Below are 19,835 nucleotides of genomic sequence, written 5' to 3' on the forward strand. Positions count from 1 at the left end.
GCACCGTACCTATTCTGTGCCCTACTGCTGTCCTGTATGACAAACAAGTTCCTGCCTTTCTCTGCCGGGTCTTCCCAGTACGAGCACACTTCCTCTTTTGGAAACAGCTAAGCCCGGACACTTGGGCTTCGCTTCTAACGTTATCTTTTCTCATGCCAGTTCTCAGGCAACACAGCAAGCAATCACACGAACATGGCCAGATTTTTGTCTCCACGCAATATTGGTACACCCCCTATTCCCAGCAGAACCGTGATGCTCTCCCAGCCTCCCTGCAGCTGCAGTACCTTTTTCCACTGACCAGCACACCCATCCTGCATGCCGGGCATCCTCATCCGGAGGACAAATCCATCACACTGGGTGCCCGTGCAGGCTACAATTTTCTCTGTGACTCCGAAAGCAACACGGTCAAGGTCGGGCCCATACTGGGAGCCATATGAGGAAAGATTTTACCTCCTTCAGCTCAGACTTGATAGCAGGAGGCCTGAAAGACAAGGCCTCCTAGGCAAAGAGTGCAAACTTGCCCCAGCACTGGTCTCTGTGCCCGGGCTTAGAGAGGACAGGCTAGGTGACATTCGGCATTGCTGCTACATGTATATCAAGGGGTTAATGCAGTTTTGTTACAGCAATGAGTAACTCAGGTTGCTTCATTGCCCACTTAATCTTTTCACCGTTTCTGGTCCTCAGTGACCAAAAAGCTCAGCTGAAATGTTTGTTGGAAGTTATTGATACTGATAAATGGGATCAGAAGTCGGTCAGTAGTCAGCAAAATTTCTGTGTTCTTCTTAAATATGCATCAAGAAATGGGGGGGAAATGATCACAAATTATCTGCTTCTAAGGATTTTATTTGCTTTGGTGTAAGGTTTTTAGACAAAGTCAGAATTTCCTACATGTTCCTGGGATGAATTCTCTGGCAGAAGCTCATGACTTTCTGTGAAAGTTTTCTACATCTCTGTTTTGCCCTGATTGCTATCTCACATGATGGGCATGGTGTGCCCAGAGCTGTGCTTTGAGAGTACAGAGAGGAACAACCCGCCAAAGGAGAAGGATCCCCATCAGCACAGCTCATCGAGGTCACTGGCTTTGCTCAGTGCACATTGCCTGCTGTTCCATGCTCACCTTGTCTCTGTCCTTGTCCAGGGGATCATGGATTTCACAGGCAGGGGACAGACAGAAAGCGGTCAGGCACTGGGGATCCAGTACCCAGAGTGCAAACCTGGTCATTTCCCTTAAGTAGTGGTTCCCTGAAGCACTTGGCCACTGCTCAGAGAGTCAGGGTGGAGATTTTGTTTCTGTGGAACAAACCCAGCCTGTGGATTCACATTCTCATCCTGGGGGCCATGCACAGAGGTACAAGCCAAAAATAAACTAGGTGGCCAAATCTGCTGTGAAGGGTGCACTGTGAGAAGAGATGATGCCATCTCAGCTTGGCTAGCTGTAGATGAAAATTTTTCAAAGTGGGACTGGAACTTAAGGGGTTAACATTCCACTCTTTATTGTTAAAACTATGTAAAATTTTCATTCAGCATGCCTTCCATTCCCCTATTTGAGGTTTTATATGTATTTCTTTCGGGAAGAGTTTGAATGAGACGGTGATGTCCAGTAGTTGAACCAGCATTTTGCATCAGTGCAACTGCTATTTTTTAGGACACTCAGATTCAGTGAGGAATGAGAGAATTTCCATGAGATGCCTGCTCAACATGGCTGGGGTTTCCCTTTTCTTTCCTCCTCCCTTCCCTTGCCCATACCTCTTCCCCCTTTCCTTCCCCTTCCCCTTTCCCTTCCCCTTCTGTTTATCCTCCCTTTCCATTCCTTCCCTTTCTTTTTTGTTCTTCTTTTCCTCCTTTTTATTTGTTTTTCTTGTATACAGCTTTCTGTTCCTTGTCATTCTAAACATTGTCTCATGACGTGTGTAAAGAGAAAACAAGAGGCAACACGCCTGTTCCCATGGGGTCAAATCTGCTCCTTTTCAAATCTAGGAGGAAATCACCCTTTCATTACAAGAGACACACTGCTGGGTCTCTGGAGTACGATACCCACTTCTGGCATTTCCCTAGTGGCGAGAGGTCCTAGCAGATCCTGCACCCCTTGGATACCCTTACCTCCAAAGGAACTTTCCTTAGGGATTGCTCACACCCTCCCCAGGGATGAAAAGTGTCCTCAAGATCCAGTATATGAGCTAGGACTTTTTCAACCATTTTCTCTAGGCAGAGTTTGCACCTCATAGTGTCAGTCTCCAAATGCTCTGAACCACACCTATGCTCCTCTCTGCACTTGTTCGTGAGGCTCTGTATAAAAACATCTTCATCACAGTAAAAATACCAGGGTTTGGCCTATCTGGAGCCGAACAAGACCTAAAGCTGGGGAGCGACAGGGCTGCAAGAGGGCGCAGAGAGCCCCTGGCTCTGGCCATGCACTGCTTCCTTACAGCAAACACAGTGCGCTGCAAACACCCCTCGTTTCGATAATTTCCTTCAGGGAAGGGCCCGAAGACCCTCTCTAGGGGACATTGCCGCCTACCTTGGGGCGACAAAGGGAGAAATAGATGGGTGTCCCGGCGTGTAGCCGGCGGTGGGGTCGGGGCCGATTCCGGCGGCCTGACGGGAGTGCGGGCAGCCTGCGAGGCGGCATCCCTGCAGGCAGCACCGCTCCTCTCGGCCCCTTCTGGGCCTCCAGTTTGTTTTAATAAAACAGGACACCAAAATACTACATGCGGTGAAAGAATGTGTGTTCGCCTCTGGCATTCCTGCGGTTTTCTCCTGATAATGCCACATCCCCCATTACGGCTCTTCCTTGGAGCACCCCCTGAAACTCCTCAGTGTTTCTGTAAGAGATGCTTCGGCGCACCAAGTCTCAGGCGACGCCGTCACCCGCGGTGGGGAAATCGCGAAAATGCACAGCAGGAAGGGCTGCTAGCTCAGTTCTCGTTAAATCAAACCTTTAAGAAAAAAAAAAAGTCTAGTCACGAGAAGCACTGAAATACTGTCGATTTTCATTTACCTGTGCCTTCCACCGAATTAAATTCACTCCATAAATACCTTTTTGTTTTCAAACGAGGGAGTTTGCCACGCAGATCATGTTTCTACTGCTCATTCGAACATTAAAAGATTGCCGCAGTTTTAAGGCTCTCGACGAGTCTGGGAGAGATAGGAATTCAAATCGAGAGCCCAAATTCCTCACGATTTACTCACTGTCATCAGTAAAACAGAAGATTTAGTTTCCACGGTCAAACTTGTCCTGAATGTCCTATGAGAGGGAATCGTGCACTTTCCACCCGCTCCCTCCGCCACTCCCTCTTCCCCTAGGTTTTGGTCTAACAAAGTAAATATCTCCAGAACCTCATGCGGTGACAATGAGGCGTTGCTTCAGACAGCCAACAGTTAAAAACAAAACCCCAGAAGAATCCCTCCAGAATAGACAGATGCCCTCCGCAGAGGTGCCGGGAGCCGGCATTCAGAGGTACAGGGAGGCAGAAATGTGTCCCGGATCAGATCCTGTAAATACCATTACATGCTTTCCTAGGCACATCCCACTCACTGCTCTGTCCTCTCTCTCCTCAACGCCCCTTACGTGTTACGTGCTGTCATTGTACCAGCTTGTCTTTACACACAAGAATAATGCGCCTATTATTCTCTTCTCTCCAAAGCTTCCACCTCTAATCATGTCGTAAAAAATAGCCTTAATAAAACAGTGATAATTACTCCATTATTGTTAACACTACCCATTAAAAATTTAAAAATAGGTTTTCTGGTTTGGTCACCCATTTGAACTAGGTATCACTTTTTGCGGCACTAAATCGTTCAGCGGTATGTCAAAACTTTCTTCCTTTTTAAAAGATGACAAGACCTAAGGGCTTTTTAGAGAAACTGATCGTTGGTTCCCAGTCCTAACTGGGCAGTATCCGTCAAAAGTTATTGACACCCTGCTGACCGGCTAAGAAAAAGAAATATCCCACGGGGAAGGAGGGATGTGTCTTTCTTTCTGCAGGCTTAGCACTTTCAAGGAAAATGCCTGATTTATAAGCACATCACTCTGGCAATGTTTTAATGTCCCCCTATTACTTCCTCGTTTTGGGAAGAGTATGTGTGTGTTTCGTTTGTTTTTTGGTATACGGGGCTACATTTCAGACAGCATTAAGGCGGGATTCGTGTCCTGATCCCCCTTTGGCCATATATCAGCAAGGAGAACTGCAAACTCGGAGAAATAAATAAGTTTGAAAAGTTTTGAGCATGTTTATGGCATTCTGGCTGTGACCTAGCGAGAGAGAGGGTAGGTATTGAATCTCGGTCTGGAACGTACAGGAAAAAAATCCACCCACACCCACAGGGATATACTTTCCAATCTGCCTGGAAATTAATCCCAAATGAGGGAGTCTCCTTCCAAATCGAGCATGACAGATCTGAGAGAAACACTAGACAGAAGGCAGTGCTCCGGACCCCGCATTCCCTGTGTGGCAAAACTGCGGCGGCAGAGAGCGGGACGGGGCTCCTCGCTCCACCACGCCGCTTCACCGGCCCGTTGACGTGCGAGGGGCTCTTGCGGAGCTACTTTTCCTGGGGGATGGAAAAATAGACATTTTAAGAAGTCTTAACTAATCCAATCTAAATTGACCCCAAAACTTCCAGTACTCTTTTTTTTTTTTTTTTCCCCGTTCTTATATTTCACTCGGGTCTTTAACTCTGTGTTTACCCTTGGCAAATTAAAGCATGTGTATGTGTGGGGGATGTCCGTCTGTCCGTGCGGGGGTGTTCCACAGCGGGTGCTGCTGCGGGCTGCGTCAAGCCTTCCGTGGCAATGACCATCGTCCCGGGCTCAACAAAACCTCCGACTCGGGGTACAAGACGGGTGGCTTCTTGGTGGGAACGCATTAAGAATGGGGTGAGGAAGGAGGCAGCGGTGACTCGTAAACGAAGATGATAAAATTCCTGTGGATCGGCCAGCATAATCCACAGAAATCATCCCCAAGGCTCTGGTCTGGCAGAGGGAGAATTTCCCATTAACTTCCCCACAATCGTTTCCATCGCCCACTCTGGGAGCTCTCCCTTGCACTCAGAATTCAGATTCTGATTACGGTCTTATTTAGAAACAGACATGAATATCCCTCTTCTTATTACCACCAAACTCGTTGTGATGCGGAAATCCTCTCTGTCTGCCGCAGATACCAGCCAGCTTCTTCCCACAGGCCGAGCTAGGAAGGAGACTGGAAGTGAGTTTTCTAGGGAAGCTGAGGCTGACGTGGGCCCAGGGGGAGGCTGAACCTTCACACTCCCCCCAGAGGTGCCAAGAACACGAACACAGATCCCCTGCTTACTCCAACAAAGCGCAAAAACGACACCACCAGCCGTGGGAAGAGGCACCAGCGCGACACGGACAGAGCGCTCCCCGAGCACCTCCGCCCCGCCTTGTCCGGCCTTGCCCCGCAGCTCCGTCCGCACCGCTCTGCTCAGCGGGATCAGCCCTTCTGCTCTGCTCAGCCCTAAGACAGGCTGCCTTATCCACCCATCCATCCATCCATCCATCCATCCATCCATCCATCCATCCACCCAGAGCTGGTCCTGCTTCCCCGACTCCACGCTCACACAGCCCGCAGAGCCGAACCCGGCTGCGGCAGGGATGGGCGGCAGGTCCTCACAGGGCACACGTCGGTCTGGCAGGGGAGAGAAGGGAAAGGGAATTTATCAATAAGTTTTCCATAATTTTTCAAGCTTTGGAGCAGTGCACGCTTCACGACGTGTGGTGGAAAGCAGTGCAGTCCAGAGTGTGTTATGTGCATGATGTGCGTTTGCATGGAAAAATACGTGCGTGTATATACAGGGAGAAAGGGATAACAGTGGCCACAGCGCTGTAAAAACCCGTGATTTATCACCCTGAAAATAGTGTGCTTATTGCTAGGACCATTCCTCAATCCATGCATCCAGCAAACCGGGAATCTTGTTTGCTTGTTTGTTTGTCTCTCTGCATCCTGCTCGCAGGGCTAGACGGAAAATCACAGCATGTTTCCTATTGCGCTGCCTGTTCCCCACCGGAGCGACGTCACCTCAGATATGCCAGTAAATTCCTTACCGGGTTGGGATTGTAATTGGTTGAATGTTTTCTGTATCCTGACTAGCCAATAACACCCCGAGAGAAAAAAAAAAAAATTAGAACAACCTAGTTACGACAGATGGCGAAAAATGACTTGACATTACACATGTGAGGCAATGTTAACTAAAGATGAGATCCTTACCACATTCATTAGAAATATCGTAATACGCCAAAAAGATTACACGTGCCACTGTATTTATGGTACAAGGTCCCTTATTTTCAGACAAGTGCTGTCCAAATTGTTGCCCCTGTCATGTCTGTTTCAACAACATCTGCTAGCTAGCATAAGCTCTGGCCTTGATAACTTGCATTTTTCTGAGCCTGAATTACTCTTGGCAGACCTTCTTCCATAGCCTCCCCTCCGCCCCTCCCCGAAAGTAGATAATAATTTGTGCAAAACAATTAGCTAAAAAAAGGAAAGGAAAGGAGACACAAAACCCTGATAAAAGCGCAAGAATCATGGAAAAATTGGAAAAGAAAAGGAAAAAACCAAGAACAAACGATAAACAGCAGATAGCCAGAATAACTACAGTTACAAGTGAAGTAGTTGTATCTTTTCATATGTAAAAAACAACAAATATATAACCGTATTTCCAAATAGTAAACTAACATTTTAATCTCAGTAAACAGAAAACAATGACAATTATACCGATAGGAACCCATATTGACCCGGAGCAAGAAATCAAAGCTATTTTTACATTCAAATATCAGCAGCACATTTCTTTATCCTCAAGTTCGCAGAGGATTCTTAGAAGCCTTATATATGCAGTTAGGCGGAAGCTGATTGCCAGCAATAAATAATGCATCCAAGGAAGAGGCTTGAGTACGTATCTTCTCACTTCCAGGATGCAGCTAAGGATCTTCGCCTCAATTCTACATCAAGGTTGTGGCTTAAAGCAGTCAAAGGGCTATTTAATTGTCAGGCAAGGCTTCCCCCCGCGGAACTCTCTCCGCATGTTACAACATCTTTGCCGCTCCATATGCATCTCTTTTTCACACTTCCCTCTCCATCTCAGGCTGCTACACCTGGTGCATCACGCATTTAGCCCATTCACTCCGGTTCTTCCTTTCATCTTCCCAGTGGCAGACGTTTCTATTTATCCACTGGCAATCAATGTGTGGCGTCACCGGTGGTACTGTAATGACGACTGCACCATTGAGGATGACAGCTTAGAAAGAAGAGGGCAATGGTGATCCCTCCCAGAGCAGCATAGCAGAGTGTAGCGCTCGCATCACAAGGTCACCCTATCTCACCGCTGGCTCCTCTGCATTGGCAGGAGAGGGTTGCTGGGTTTGTACAAGGCTGGGGCGGGAGCAGAAGGGAGGGGGGGGGAAGAGATCTGGATTTTTTTTCTCCCCTCCCTTAAGCAAAGCCACAATGGAAACCAGGAAGGAGATGGTGATGTTTCTGGAGGGGACTACTCTTGGCGCTCTAGTTGGCAAGAGGGTGCCTAATTTGTCCGAAGCAGTGGGGAGCCCCGCTGCGGAGCCGCAGGAGAAGATGATCCATCGGAACTGCATCAGCCCCAGACCTGGCCCCTTGTCGTCCCGGGAGAGAGGAGGAGGAGGAGGAGGAGGTGGCGGAGGAGAGGACGAAGAGGAGGTGGAGGTGCTGCCAGGGACAGGGACGGTGCCGGAGAGCCGCTCGGCGGCGGCAGCACTGCTTTCGGCCGGACAGCAGCCCCCCGTCCCGGAGCTCCCCTCCAGCAAAGGGCAGCAGAGCAGCTCGGACACCGAGTCGGATTTCTATGAGGAAATCGAGGTGAGCTGCACCCCGGACTGCGCCACGGGGAGCGCCGAGTACCAGCACAGCAAAGGTACCCAACTCCTTCCCATGCCTCCAGCCCCACGTCGGCTCCGGGGCTGGGTGGCAGCACTGGTGGGGCGGGGGGGCTGCCGGAGGGGATTTTCCACTCGCCAGCTGAGCGAGGGGCAACGAAGTCGGGTGTGTGTGTGTCTGCGCGTGTGTGATCTCTTTCCTGACTGATTGCTCACCTCCCTGCCACCGGGAGACTTGTTTGGGAGTCAGAGGACACGACACCGGGCAGCCCCCGCGTCCCTGGAGGGGAGCCAGGCTTCCCATCGTGGATGCGTCAGGTCTGCGGCTTGTCCCGTAGGATCTTTTTGGCCAAGACAACCACGCGCTCTCCTCTTCAATCTGCTCTATTTTATTTTTATTCTTCCCCATCGCCTAGACAGTGCATACTTCAGGAAATCCCTTACGATCCTCCACACCGGCGGGGTTTTTTTTTGTATGTGTGTGTGTGGGTAAGATCAAACGGGCTTTCTGGCCAAGAGCTGTTTGTGGTTTTGCAGGGTGAAATGTGCCCGGGCGTGTGCGGAAGCGCCCATAAAGTCTGTAAAATCTCTCGCCGACTCATGCCAGCCCCAAGTGCGGTAGTGAGGGCCTTGTTTGCACGTTAGGTTAAAAAAAAAAAAAAAAAAAAAAAAAAAAAAAAAAAAAAAGGTCCAAATTACCTTGTCACTTCTATGTCTCGGTGGCGCCAGCTCGGAAATGGTCCCAATGAATTAATTGCCTTTGGTCTCGGGGACAATGAGGGAGAGTTGCATTTAAAAGCAAAGGCAGCGGATAGGCCCCTTTTCCCCTGCCCCCACTTCCCATTCCCTATTCCCACCTTCCCAGCTCGGCAAAGACGTCCCTACCCTGACAACAACCCACTTCTCCCCCCTCCCCGTTCCTCAATCACTTCAAGAAGCCGGGAAGCGTAGAGAGCGCTGTCTGTTCTCCCTCGTCCCTTAGAGGCTCGTTGAAAATATCCCATCCTGCTCTTTGGAGACTGAGCGGAGGTCCCTAAGGCCTCACCTTCCCCTCAGAGAAAACAGTCCCTGTCTGCTGGCTGCTCCACTCCTGGGTCCTTGCTGGCCTGGAGGAAGGAGCAGCGCTACACGGATGGCGGGCACACCTGCCTTTTCCAGACACTCAGGGTCGGGGGATGCTGCGGCGCTCCGGTTTCCCGGTGCGGGAAGCGAGTGGGAGACTCAGCGAGCAGACACCGCCATTGCGGGGGGTGTGTGTCGGGGAGGGCGGGGGACAGGTAACCTCCCAGCCAGAGCGAATAAGCCCCTCTCAAACCCTTAGGCGGTGTTTCATCCCCTTTCTCGCTGCTCTCCTCCCCGGTCCTTCTTGGATGTCAGTACCCCAATACCCTCAGTACACCGGGCCAGGCACGGAAACGCGAAATGGGGTGGAACTGGGGGCCGAAGTGGGTTCGCTGGGGAGGCGGACGGCGAGCATCCCTCCGTGCCCGCCCGCCACCGAGCGTGTGTCTTTGCTCCGGGCTCCCCACGCAGGGCCGTGCTCCGAGGCGGTGGCCGGCAGCCCCAGCGGCGGGGGAGATCACCCCAAGGGCAGCGGAGGCAGCGGCGGCTCCCAGGGCTCGCTGGCCTGCAGCGCCAGCGACCAGATGCGCCGCTACCGCACCGCCTTCACCCGCGAGCAGATCGCCCGGCTGGAGAAGGAGTTTTACCGGGAGAATTACGTGTCCAGGCCCCGGAGATGTGAGCTGGCGGCTGCTCTAAATCTGCCAGAAACCACCATCAAGGTACACGCAGCTCGGACATGTTTCCAATTAGCACGATATAAATCTGTATGGCCAAACTTCCTTGCAAAACTCGGGAAAGCACTTCGCCAGCATAACCCTCCCTCTCAGCTCCCCCCGCCTCCCGCCCCTTTCCTGGCCCTGCCCGCACCCTGCAGCAATGCGGGAGATGGGACACGGCTCCCGGAGCCATCCCGGCCAGCGCCTCTAATCTGCCCTCTCCCTAGCAGATTATTTTTAATCCTCCCTTCGGTTCAGTCCAAATCTCACTCAACTCTTGGGGGAGGGAAGAGAAAGCCAGTAGCAGATCTTGTTTCGATCTCGCTTTGCTCTGCCTTTTCCAAAACATTTGCACATGAAAATGAACCCCATAGCAACAATGCCAGGTAGCTCTGGATGCGAAAGGGCAGCATTGAGGCAGAGCCGCCCGGCTGGCCGGAGCCCAGGGACGGGGGGTGAGGGGCAGCAGGACAAGCCCTAACAAGCGGAAAGGAAAACAAGCACCCTGAAAAGGCTGCTCCTCTGGGTCTCCCTGTAGATTTTTATAGGGGCTTAACTGATCCCTCTGTACGTGATGACAAGTCCCTGTAGGAGGGAAAGCTGGCGCCGGTCTCCGCTCTCCGGCAGACCCACGTCCGCCGCACCGCCCTGGGAGCAGGGCCGGGGCCGGCGGCCAGGCGGAGAGCGGCGGCGGCGGGTGACGGCTCTCGCCTCTCCTCTGTCCGCAGGTTTGGTTCCAGAACCGCAGGATGAAGGACAAGCGGCAGCGCCTGGCCATGACCTGGCCTCACCCGGCCGACCCGGCGTTTTATACGTACATGATGAGCCACGCGGCGGCCACCGGGAACCTGCCGTACCCATTCCCGTCCCACCTGCCCCTGCCCTACTACTCCCACATGGGCATCGGCGCCACATCGGCCTCTGCCGCCACCCCCTTCAGTACCCCCCTGAGGCCTCTGGACACCTTCAGGGTCCTCTCCCACCCGTACCCGAGACCAGAACTGCTGTGCGCCTTCAGACATCCCTCTCTCTACCCTGCCCCAACTCATGGACTCAGCAGCGCCGGGGGCACCCCCTGCTCCTGCCTGGCATGCCACAGCGGCCAGTCCAACGGGCTGGCGCAGAGACCCTCCGGATCAGACTTTACCTGTTCGGCCACAACCAGGACTGACTCTTTTCTCACTTTCACGCCCTCTGTGCTGAGCAAAGCCACCTCAGTTTCCATGGACCAGAGAGAAGAAGTACCTTTAACGAGATAAACCTTTGTCTCAGGGTTATTAAATACTCATCCCTTTCCGGACTTCTCTTCGAGTTAATGTACCTACAGCCCATGTTTATTTAATCGTGTTCTCTCCTCAGCCGCGGACACCCACAGAAAAAAAAAAAAAAAAAAAAAAAAAAAAAAAAAAGGACCCCCCCAAAAAAAAAAAAAAAAAAAAAGAAAAAAAACAAAAGAAAAAAAGAAAAAAAAAAGAAAAAAAAAAGAAGAAAAGAGACTAAAAATAGCTCAGTCTTAAAAGGATTTACATTCCAAGGGGGGAAAAAGCAAAGAAAGAAGAAGGAAAGAAATTACTAGTGATTTATCTCTGAGAAGGAATTTAGGCACGAAGGAGGAAGAAATTCAACTCGAATGAAATATAGTCCGGCCAGCCACCTATAGAAATGTGCTGGGACTTTCTTTTCCGTGGATAGACTTCTTCCCAAAGGCTGGGGGTTCTGCGGATCACAACAAACCTTACGCACAAATCTATGAGACGGAGAAGGAAAATCTGAAATACTTGAAAGAAACACTATCTTGATAATGAAATGGCTTGTGCGCATGAAGAAAGCAAATATGTAATCCCTCAGTGTTCAGAAAATAAAAACAACAGGCAAACAACAAAAACAAACCCCAAAAGGTTTCCGGTTTGCAACTCGGCAGTATTATCCTGTTGTCTCTATGGAAAATAACAATGCTTTACCATAAAGAAAACCTGTCATTCTGTACATGACTTTCGTAGTTTAATTGCATTATTTACCCTCCCTTGTCTCGTCCTTCGTTGTGAGCAGAAATCCAGCATTTCATTTCCTCTTTCATTCCAACTTTTGTTTCTAAGAGGCAGACTGGATACTGGCAGGGGAAAAATACGAGCTCCTGCCTCTTTATGGGTCAGAGCTATTTGTCCTTTAAATAACAATGTCCTATTATCAGTCGCTGAAATGTGCACACACTGACGAAATTAGCAAGTGATGTATATGTAAAGAGGGTTTTTGAATATCGAATGTACAATGCTCTGCGAGCAGAGACCCCGTGCCAAACGCTAACAAGCCGCCAAGGGAAGAGATTAGAGGTGACAGGGAGCACAACTCCTTCAGACAATCACCAGTCTGTAAATTGAAGCAAAGGCGATTTCCCTTCCTTTGTACTTCTGCCTTCAATTCTCTCATTGCCTTTTCCTTGCTGTGTCTGCTCTTTATTATTTTAAATTTTTAAAAGTAATTATTTAATTTGTCGGATTTTGTATTTCTTTCTCCATCCCTGATCTTTGTATTTGCATGTGTCCTTCACACTGGTCACTCTTCCTTCTTAAAGAGTATTTCTTTCACAAAGTCACCCACCCGTCTCCTATCCAGAAGGTATTTCGGAAGAAGGAAACATAATTGCTTTTGCTTGGATTTCTGTAACCCTAAATTTAAAAAAAACCAAACAAACAAACAAAAAAAACCAAAACAAACCAACAAAACAAAAACACGGGCACGGAGCTGGATAGTGGTTTCTTCCAAAACCGACATTATTTATTTAATTCTGTTTTAAAATAGCCTAAAAATATTCTCCCATAATTTGTTACCATGTCGGAATAAAACTTAATAGCAACAAAAATAACAACACCGAAACCGATAGTAACGACAGGTTTTAACAACCTCTCACCCATATTGTTGTCGTTCTTGTTAAAAAAAAAAAAAAAAAAAAAAGAAAAAAAAAAAAGAAAAGAAAATAATAAAAAAGGCTAAAATGTTGCTTAAGACGAATTTCACCATGCAGTTTCTAATAGTTACAGTTCAACAAGCAGGAAAATAAATGCTGGACAGAACAAAGACTTGTTGACACCTCTGTATCTACTTTGTACTAAATTGCTCAGAAGCCTCTGGTTTACTGCCACAGCGGAGACTTTTTGTCTTTAGGAGAGGGAGTGCATAGCAGCCTTTCTCTATAGCGGATGGAGAGCAGGGAAGAGACACGGGCGTGCCAGGACATATTTTTTCCAAGTAAAAATATTGTTTACTACAGTTTTTAAAAACCCAAAATCACAATATTTAAATCATTAACGCCAGATTATTCCACCCTTTATAAATGAGATTTCCTCATGAACATGGAAAGCAATGGCCATTTTTGGACACTCACAAATAGATTCTCCCTCCCCGTCCCTCGTCCTCCCCTCGGAAATAAAAATTGTAAACAGCGTACTAGGGGTGAGCCGAACAACATCCGAGCTTTGCAAACCTTTCCCCCTCTTTTACTTTGCCTATTAGCAGACAGAAGAACCAGTCCGATAAAATAGGAGCTGCGGAGCCAGTGCTTGATATCTTTCTCCCAGCAAACCCGGGAGAAGGGAGCGCTGAAGCGGTCCGGGGAGGGGTGGGACGGCAGATGAGCACTATCCACCAAAACCAGGGTCTCTTACATAGCCCCACGACCCCTCATTCCTGGGCCAGGCACAGGCACCTGCTGGGCCGAGAGCGCAGGCCGAGGCTGCTGCTGCGATCGCGGCAGCAGTGCGCTCTTGCAGAATGACCAGTTCAGAAAATGCCATCGGCTGACGCACAAATGCATATATTTTATATATCTAGGAGCGTGTGAGAGAAACAGAACATTTAAGCCTCTAATTGCCACTTCCACCCGTGACGGGGACATCCCCCTTAGCAAGCGGGGAGGCAGGCACAGGGAGCGCCCGCAGCCGGCGCGGTGCCCGCTGCATCTCCCCGCGGCTCCGGAGCCGCGGTCCCGATCGCCCACTCTCGGAGCATGGTGCGGCAAAGGGTGGCTGTGAATTTCTCCGCAGCTCGGTCACAGGGCAGAGATTGCCTGCGACAGGTAAATAGGCTGCGGGTCGCGGTAATGCCAAGAGTATTTTCAGTTAATAGGGGAGGGAAAATGAGGTGTCTGGAGCGATATTGGAAAGTACAAGATCGATGATCCGTCCTCGTGTCCAATCAGCAGCCTTTAATTGACTGTATTTTCTAGGTAATTGAGCCGCTGTGCTCCCAAATTGAAGTGGAAGATATAACAATACATCTCAGTGGGAGGAATTACTCATTACTTCATAATGAAATTTTCCATTTGCTGCGTGGGGCCGGTGCCGTTAACACCTTCGCCGCCGGTGGTGCTGTCCGCGGCCCCACGTGGGGCGTTGGCTCCGGGCACGCGTGGGGCATTGACGGCTGCGAGGGCACACACAGGGCACCCAGCCGGCAGCAGGTCCTGCCTTTGGCCCCGAGCCCCTGCCATCAGGCAGGCAGGTTTCCATGGCCTCGCCCTGGTCGGGGATGAGACCCTACGAGGGACTGGGGTGAGGCCCCGGGGGAGTCGGCGATGGGCACCTGGCCCCTTGTCACCAGCGGGAGTGGAGTTTTCTTCGGGGTACCCCATGTGCTACATCGGGTTCGCTCCCTGGCCAGCCAAATTCAGCTCCTAAAGGCCGTCGCTCCCACCCCCCCGCGCCTTGTTAGCGTTTGATTGATTGCCTTATTAAAGCGTGTTCTTGTAAGTGTGACCGAGCTGATTGCGCTGCATATGTTTGGGATAATGCTCATTTTAAACAACTGAATAATAATACTACTAATAAAAAAAGGACCAGAAGAGGAAGAAGATGAGCTCTAGAGAACGGGTTAAGCCTAAACGATCCCGGGGAGCAGCGCTGTAACTCGCGCATTAAATTGGTCCTTTACTATCAAATCACTCAACCCATCTTTGTTGTGTTTTATCTGTCACCTCCTGTACCATTAAGTGAAATAGCAACGAGACTGACGCTCACTTTCCCGTCTCACACTATATGTTTTTATTAAGGTTGTATGATTAAACTGGATCGGATCTGCTTTCCCAGCACTATGCTTTACTTCAGCACCTAAATCATTGGCAAATCGTCTCTCCATATTTCACGTTTTCTGCTGGGTTGTTCGGTCCTTTGCCAGCACCTGCAGAAAAGCATGCGGCTTCTTTAGCTTTTTGGCTTTTCAATCTGAAAGATCCTTTTGTTTTCTATTATTCTCCTGCTCGCATGGCTACTTTATTTTACTACCGAGTTTAGCCCCTGAAAACACCCTCCACCATATGTCACCCCAAGGCTCGCTGTCCTGCCTCTTACAATAGTGTCACCCTGGGGTGAAGCCCATGTCGGGATGAGCTGAAGTCTCTTTAACACAAATGGCTTCATTTGGGCGCATCAGGTTCCTGGGTGGATGTAAAGGGCGAGAGAAACCAGCCCCACGCGCTTTTTGCATCGTCCTTCTATCCGGAGCCCCTTACATGTTGCCTGCTTCATTCAGAGCTTCTCGCTTCTCCTTTTGTGAGGGGGGAGCGTCCCGTCCTGACCCTGGAGAGCTGGTACTGCGGCAGGGATGTGGTTACAGTAGGTTGGGGTAGATCCCCGCCGGAACTGGTCCCTGTTTTAAGAAGTTTTTCTTCTCCCCCTCCCAGGTAGGAGGAAGAAGAAATAGCTAGTTCAAGATCTTCTACCAAGAAAACAAATAGATCACAACCTCTTGCCTCCATTTCACCATTTGCTCCCACCACACTTCTTCTTTTTTTTTTTTTTTTTTTTTTTTTTTTTTTTTTTTTTTTTTTTATCACTTACATGGAGTATATCTATGACCAAGAATGTAGTAATGTAGTGCAGGTTTGCACTAATATTTACAAACCTCACTTTAAAGAATCTCAATCTGTGTATTTCATGCACATATACGTGCAGAGCAAACACATAAAGTGATTTTCCCTGCTGCCCTCTCTGCAAAGAAGTGCCTGGGACTTCAGAGGGAGAAATTGCCACTTAAGAAAATCACATGAAAGTATTAAGTAATTATTTAAAACAAGGCTGTTTAGAAAAATATTTGTGTTTATTGCAGCTGCTCGATTGGCCTCGTTAAATCTGGGGAGCATTTAAATTGTGTTACCGTCTCATTTAAATCCAGTTTCGTTCCAGCAGGCTGCAAAGCCTGAATAGAACCAATCACTCCATAATGATGATGAATGAGAAATTAATTCAGATACAAGCAAGACAATTTAGGCCTTCATCTGTTTAAATAGCCTTCCAAGATTATTCGCAATTGCAGGTCACAGATTTAATCAATTGTCCAATCTTGTGAAAGTCATATCCTTGCATCTTCATCGAGATTATTTATAGCGCGGTGAAGCCCAGTGAAAGGTATACACTCTTAACAGGAACAATTACTTAAAGAGAAGAGTTTGCAAAATGAAAAACAAATGCCTCCGTGGGCAGTAAACGATCAAACACTTCCTCTCTCTCCCGACACATCCTCCCCGGCCTGAGGAAAGGCACGGAGCTGCAGGTGGGGGATAAGATGGACCATCTCCAAACTCCATCCCTGCCTTATCGGCTCCTGTGCTCTTCAGCACAACCACCCGTGCTCTATCTTGGGCCACCCAGTCTAGTCTCTTCGGGGCCGTGCTTTGCTCCTGAGGGCGATGCCCGCAGAAAGGACACGTTAAAAAGCAGCTTTTAATCACGCAAGAACAAGCAAACCGCGCCGCTGCTCAGCCCGGGGATGCCAAGCTCTCCTGCGGGAGACCTGTCATTTTGTGCTTCTGGCTGGCTCCTATCGAGATATATAAATATGTGTGTACCAGCAGCCCTATTTTAGGCTGAGCCCTGCGAATGCCCCAGCCCTGCACACAACCAGCCTTCCTCTGGTGCGGTGCTAGCCCGGCTCGGGATGGAGCTGGCAAAGGATCACTGCACGGCTCCTGGAAGCGCCGGCTCTTTCTTTCGGGCTTGGAGCAGCCCACCTGGGATAACCCGAAGTCCCGAATAACTCAGGGTTAATAAAGGCTCTACAAAAGTTGAAATAAACCACTTTCGTAATGGGGAGAATTGTTTAATTTCTCGAAAAAGAGTTGGAAAGCAAGGAAGAGACCAGACTTGCTTGTCAGGGTCCCGGTGTACCACTGCCTCCTCCCGCTTCTCATCCTTTCTCCAAACACCTCCCATGTCCCTGGAGCCCTCATCCCCCCTGGCACTGAAGCCCTGTCTGGCAGGCTCCCGCCCGGACTCGAGGGGTGATCCCGGGCTCGGAGAAACACCTGCTGCCCCCCCAAAGGGGCTTACCCCAGCGCACCGGGAATATCGTGCGAAGGGAAAACCCGGGGTACGGTAGGGTAGGACCCGGCCCCACGTCCTCTGTCCAAGGGACCCTGAAGGTGGGAGCTCCGAGGAACACTGGGCAGCGCTCAGTCCGTTCCTGTCGCACTCCTGGGGACGAGGGGCTCACCGAAGAGCCCCTGGGAGCCACCGCAGTCTGCCCGCAGAGAGGAGCGGGTTTCACGGGTGGGAGTGTGCGAGGCTCAGCACAGGTGGGTCAACACGAGGTGAGACTTCCTCCCATTGAACCGCGATCCCCGCACCAATGCAGTTTTTTCCGCGAGGGCAGCGTGGGGCGCACTCCCCACGGGCATTGCCGGGCTGGGAAACGGGAGGGTTCCGGGCAGCAGGGCGGGCCAGAGGAGCGGCGCGGGCGCGCAGCCCGACACGGGGAGCTGGAGCAGTGCCTAAAACAAAAGCCTGCCTGCAGGACCCCCAGAGCTCCAAGGAGCCGGTCTCAGCGACAGACTTTGATGTATCGCTGTCCAATTAGCGCCTTTAATTGGTGTCCTCTGGGACAGGCAACCCGGGAGCTGAGGCGGCGAGAGCTCTCTCGGCAAGCTCTGCCCGCTCGCAGGGTAACAGATAAATAATGCGGCCGGGCGGTAGGAATCCTGTATCCCTCTCCTTTCGAGAAGGAGAGGGGAAACGACCAAGCAAACCCGAGGCCAACTGCTTGCAAATCGCCCCGGGAAGCTCCACGGACACCCGTATGCCCAGGCAGGGAGGGACAGGGGGTGTAGCTGCTCCCACATTTATCCCGATCCCGGCGATCGACGCCCTCCTCCCCGCCAGCTGCGGAGGGGGGTCACCAGCGTGGAAACGACGCTGCTTAACACATAGCGCACGTTCCTTCCAATTTGGCTAATGAAGGTCGCCCGTTAAGCGTAATTTTAGAGGTTAAATGAGGCTGACTGCAGATTTAAAGACGCTTGATAAAACGTCTTATTTGAATGACACCAATTATATATATAGATACCATTACAGCGGTCTAGATTTACCTTGGGGGAGGAGGAGGAGGAGGAAACAAAGCAAACACTCTAACAGGGAGGGAGGAAAACGCTTCGCCAATTTATTCTAAACCAAAAATGCTTGGTCGAAAGAAAAATTGATGGCTTCATTCATCAAATGAATAAAATACATTTCTGAGATCAGAAGGTGCTCGAAGAGAGAGAGAGAGAGAGAGGGGAAAGTTCGTAGTTGACAAGAACCGTCAGAAGGAGCAAGAAGTCATTGGAAGCTCACCTTGAAGTAATTCTGGTTTTCTTCTATTTTATTCTCCTTTTAATTTTTTAAAAAAATATTTTTCTTTTTCTTCGGGTAGTCAAAAAACGTTTTAAGAAAAAAAAAATCACCTGAAGCCAGAGGAAGATGAGATTTTTTGATTAATAAGGAAATCAATTTGGCAGAACGGAAAGGATGCTGACTTCTCAAACTCGCTGTTAGCAGAGGCGTCTCTGGGGAAGACAAGCAGTTCGAGGCTGTTTCGGGAGCCATCAATCCCCAGTACCTGAGTACATCTCAAAACGAAGCCACCTGCATTTTTACAAGAAAGCATCTCTGATCGATATTTTTCAGTTTGAAAAGCTGAACTATTTTACTTGCTCTTCTGAAGCTGTGTTTTCAGTGTTAAAATATTGTCACTTCACCATATTCTTCCCAAGCAGCAATACAGGGTTACATTAGAGGCATCTTTTATGTACAATCCCCAGAAGCTGTGGGTATGTGGGTCATGCACTGCCACAAAAAAACATAGACTGAAAATCCCACATCCCCCCTCCTTACAGAAAGACCTTAATTTGCACCGGGGTGGGTTCTCTCCATTTCTTATTCAAGGGAAAAGACCCTAACAGTCTGGTCAGCCAGTTTCCTCAATAGCTTGATTTCACCTTGCTAAATTTGTATTAAATAAACATTTTACTATCTTTGTCTTGCTTGCCTGGCACCAAATTCTGAAGGTCTTAACTTGTCCCAAAATGCATATTTGCCTACACAGGAGAAGTTTGCTTACTTCTGTTGTAGTGCAGGATCAAAGATGAGTTTCAGAACAAATAAAGCAACTACTAAATCCACACGATTAATATGAATTACTCCTGGGAATTATCCTACAATTATTCTAACATTTACTCAAGCCTGTGTGCTTCAGGGATGGAAGTTTTCTCTAATGTGGAGACACTGAGTCATAGGTTCCAAAATCACTTTCCATAAATGACTTGATATAAAATTTAATCCAAACTCAAAAGGTCAGATTTACTATATAGTAGCTGTGCAGTAGCACAGTCTTGACTCATCTCACAACTAAAAATAAAGCAAAATTCATGCAGGAAAGAGAAGGGGGGAAAAAGGGGGGAGGAGGGAAATCCCTAACTTTGCCAATGTTTATGCTCCCCTTTCAGCCACCTGAAATGTGGTGTGGGGTCTGTTTTGGAGGCAGGAGAGCACTGTTGACCGGTGCTGGTTTGACTCTGAATGATGTTCTAAACCTGCTCCTGTTTTAGCAGGGATGTGGATTTAGGCAAATGGAGAAGTTTGAATGTTTGAGCCCATCCCAGCCCCAAGCAGTGCATTACTGCCCATTAACTCTGGCTCTCGAGGTACAAGAAAATAGAGGCTACATGACCTTACACCCCACTCCCTCTGCTTTGGCAGCAATGTAACAGCTTCCCACCTGAAAGTCTGTGTGTCATTTGGGTCACAAAGGTAGGTTTTTACAAAAGAGCTGTACTGAAGCACTGAGCAATTGAATTGTGTGTTGATGGTAAAGAGGCAGATATTCCTGAGTCTCCGTGTCCCCATTTAATCTAATCTAACACCAGATCGTGACACCAGGTCCTCCAAGGG

General features: G+C 49.4%; 1 protein-coding gene across 1 annotated transcript; it reads left to right on the forward strand.

The window, feature by feature from the left end:
* Positions 1–7,310: 7,310 nt before the first annotated feature.
* Positions 7,311–10,901, forward strand: EVX1 (even-skipped homeobox 1). The gene is made up of 3 exons (XM_041411580.1): positions 7,311–7,899; positions 9,395–9,645; positions 10,371–10,901. Exons 1-3 carry the CDS (start codon positions 7,461–7,463, stop codon positions 10,899–10,901), a joined length of 1,221 nt encoding a protein of 406 aa, XP_041267514.1. The 5' UTR covers positions 7,311–7,460.
* The last annotated feature ends 8,934 nt before the right edge of the window (positions 10,902–19,835 follow it).

The sequence above is a fragment of the Onychostruthus taczanowskii genome, unplaced genomic scaffold, assembly GCF_017590055.1.
Source record: "Onychostruthus taczanowskii isolate IOZ18803 unplaced genomic scaffold, ASM1759005v1 scaffold36, whole genome shotgun sequence".
In the NCBI taxonomy this organism is placed as follows: domain Eukaryota; kingdom Metazoa; phylum Chordata; class Aves; order Passeriformes; family Passeridae; genus Onychostruthus; species Onychostruthus taczanowskii.

Excerpts from the sequence above, each read along its gene's own strand:
- EVX1 (XM_041411580.1), top strand. The coding sequence starts at position 7,461 with ATGGAAACCAGGAAGGAGATGGTGATGTTTCTGGAGGGGACTACTCTT. Across the intron at positions 7,900-9,394 it reads CGAGTACCAGCACAGCAAAG|GGCCGTGCTCCGAGGCGGTG; the intron begins GTACCCAACTCC and ends CTCCCCACGCAG. Across the intron at positions 9,646-10,370 it reads TGCCAGAAACCACCATCAAG|GTTTGGTTCCAGAACCGCAG; the intron begins GTACACGCAGCT and ends CTCTGTCCGCAG.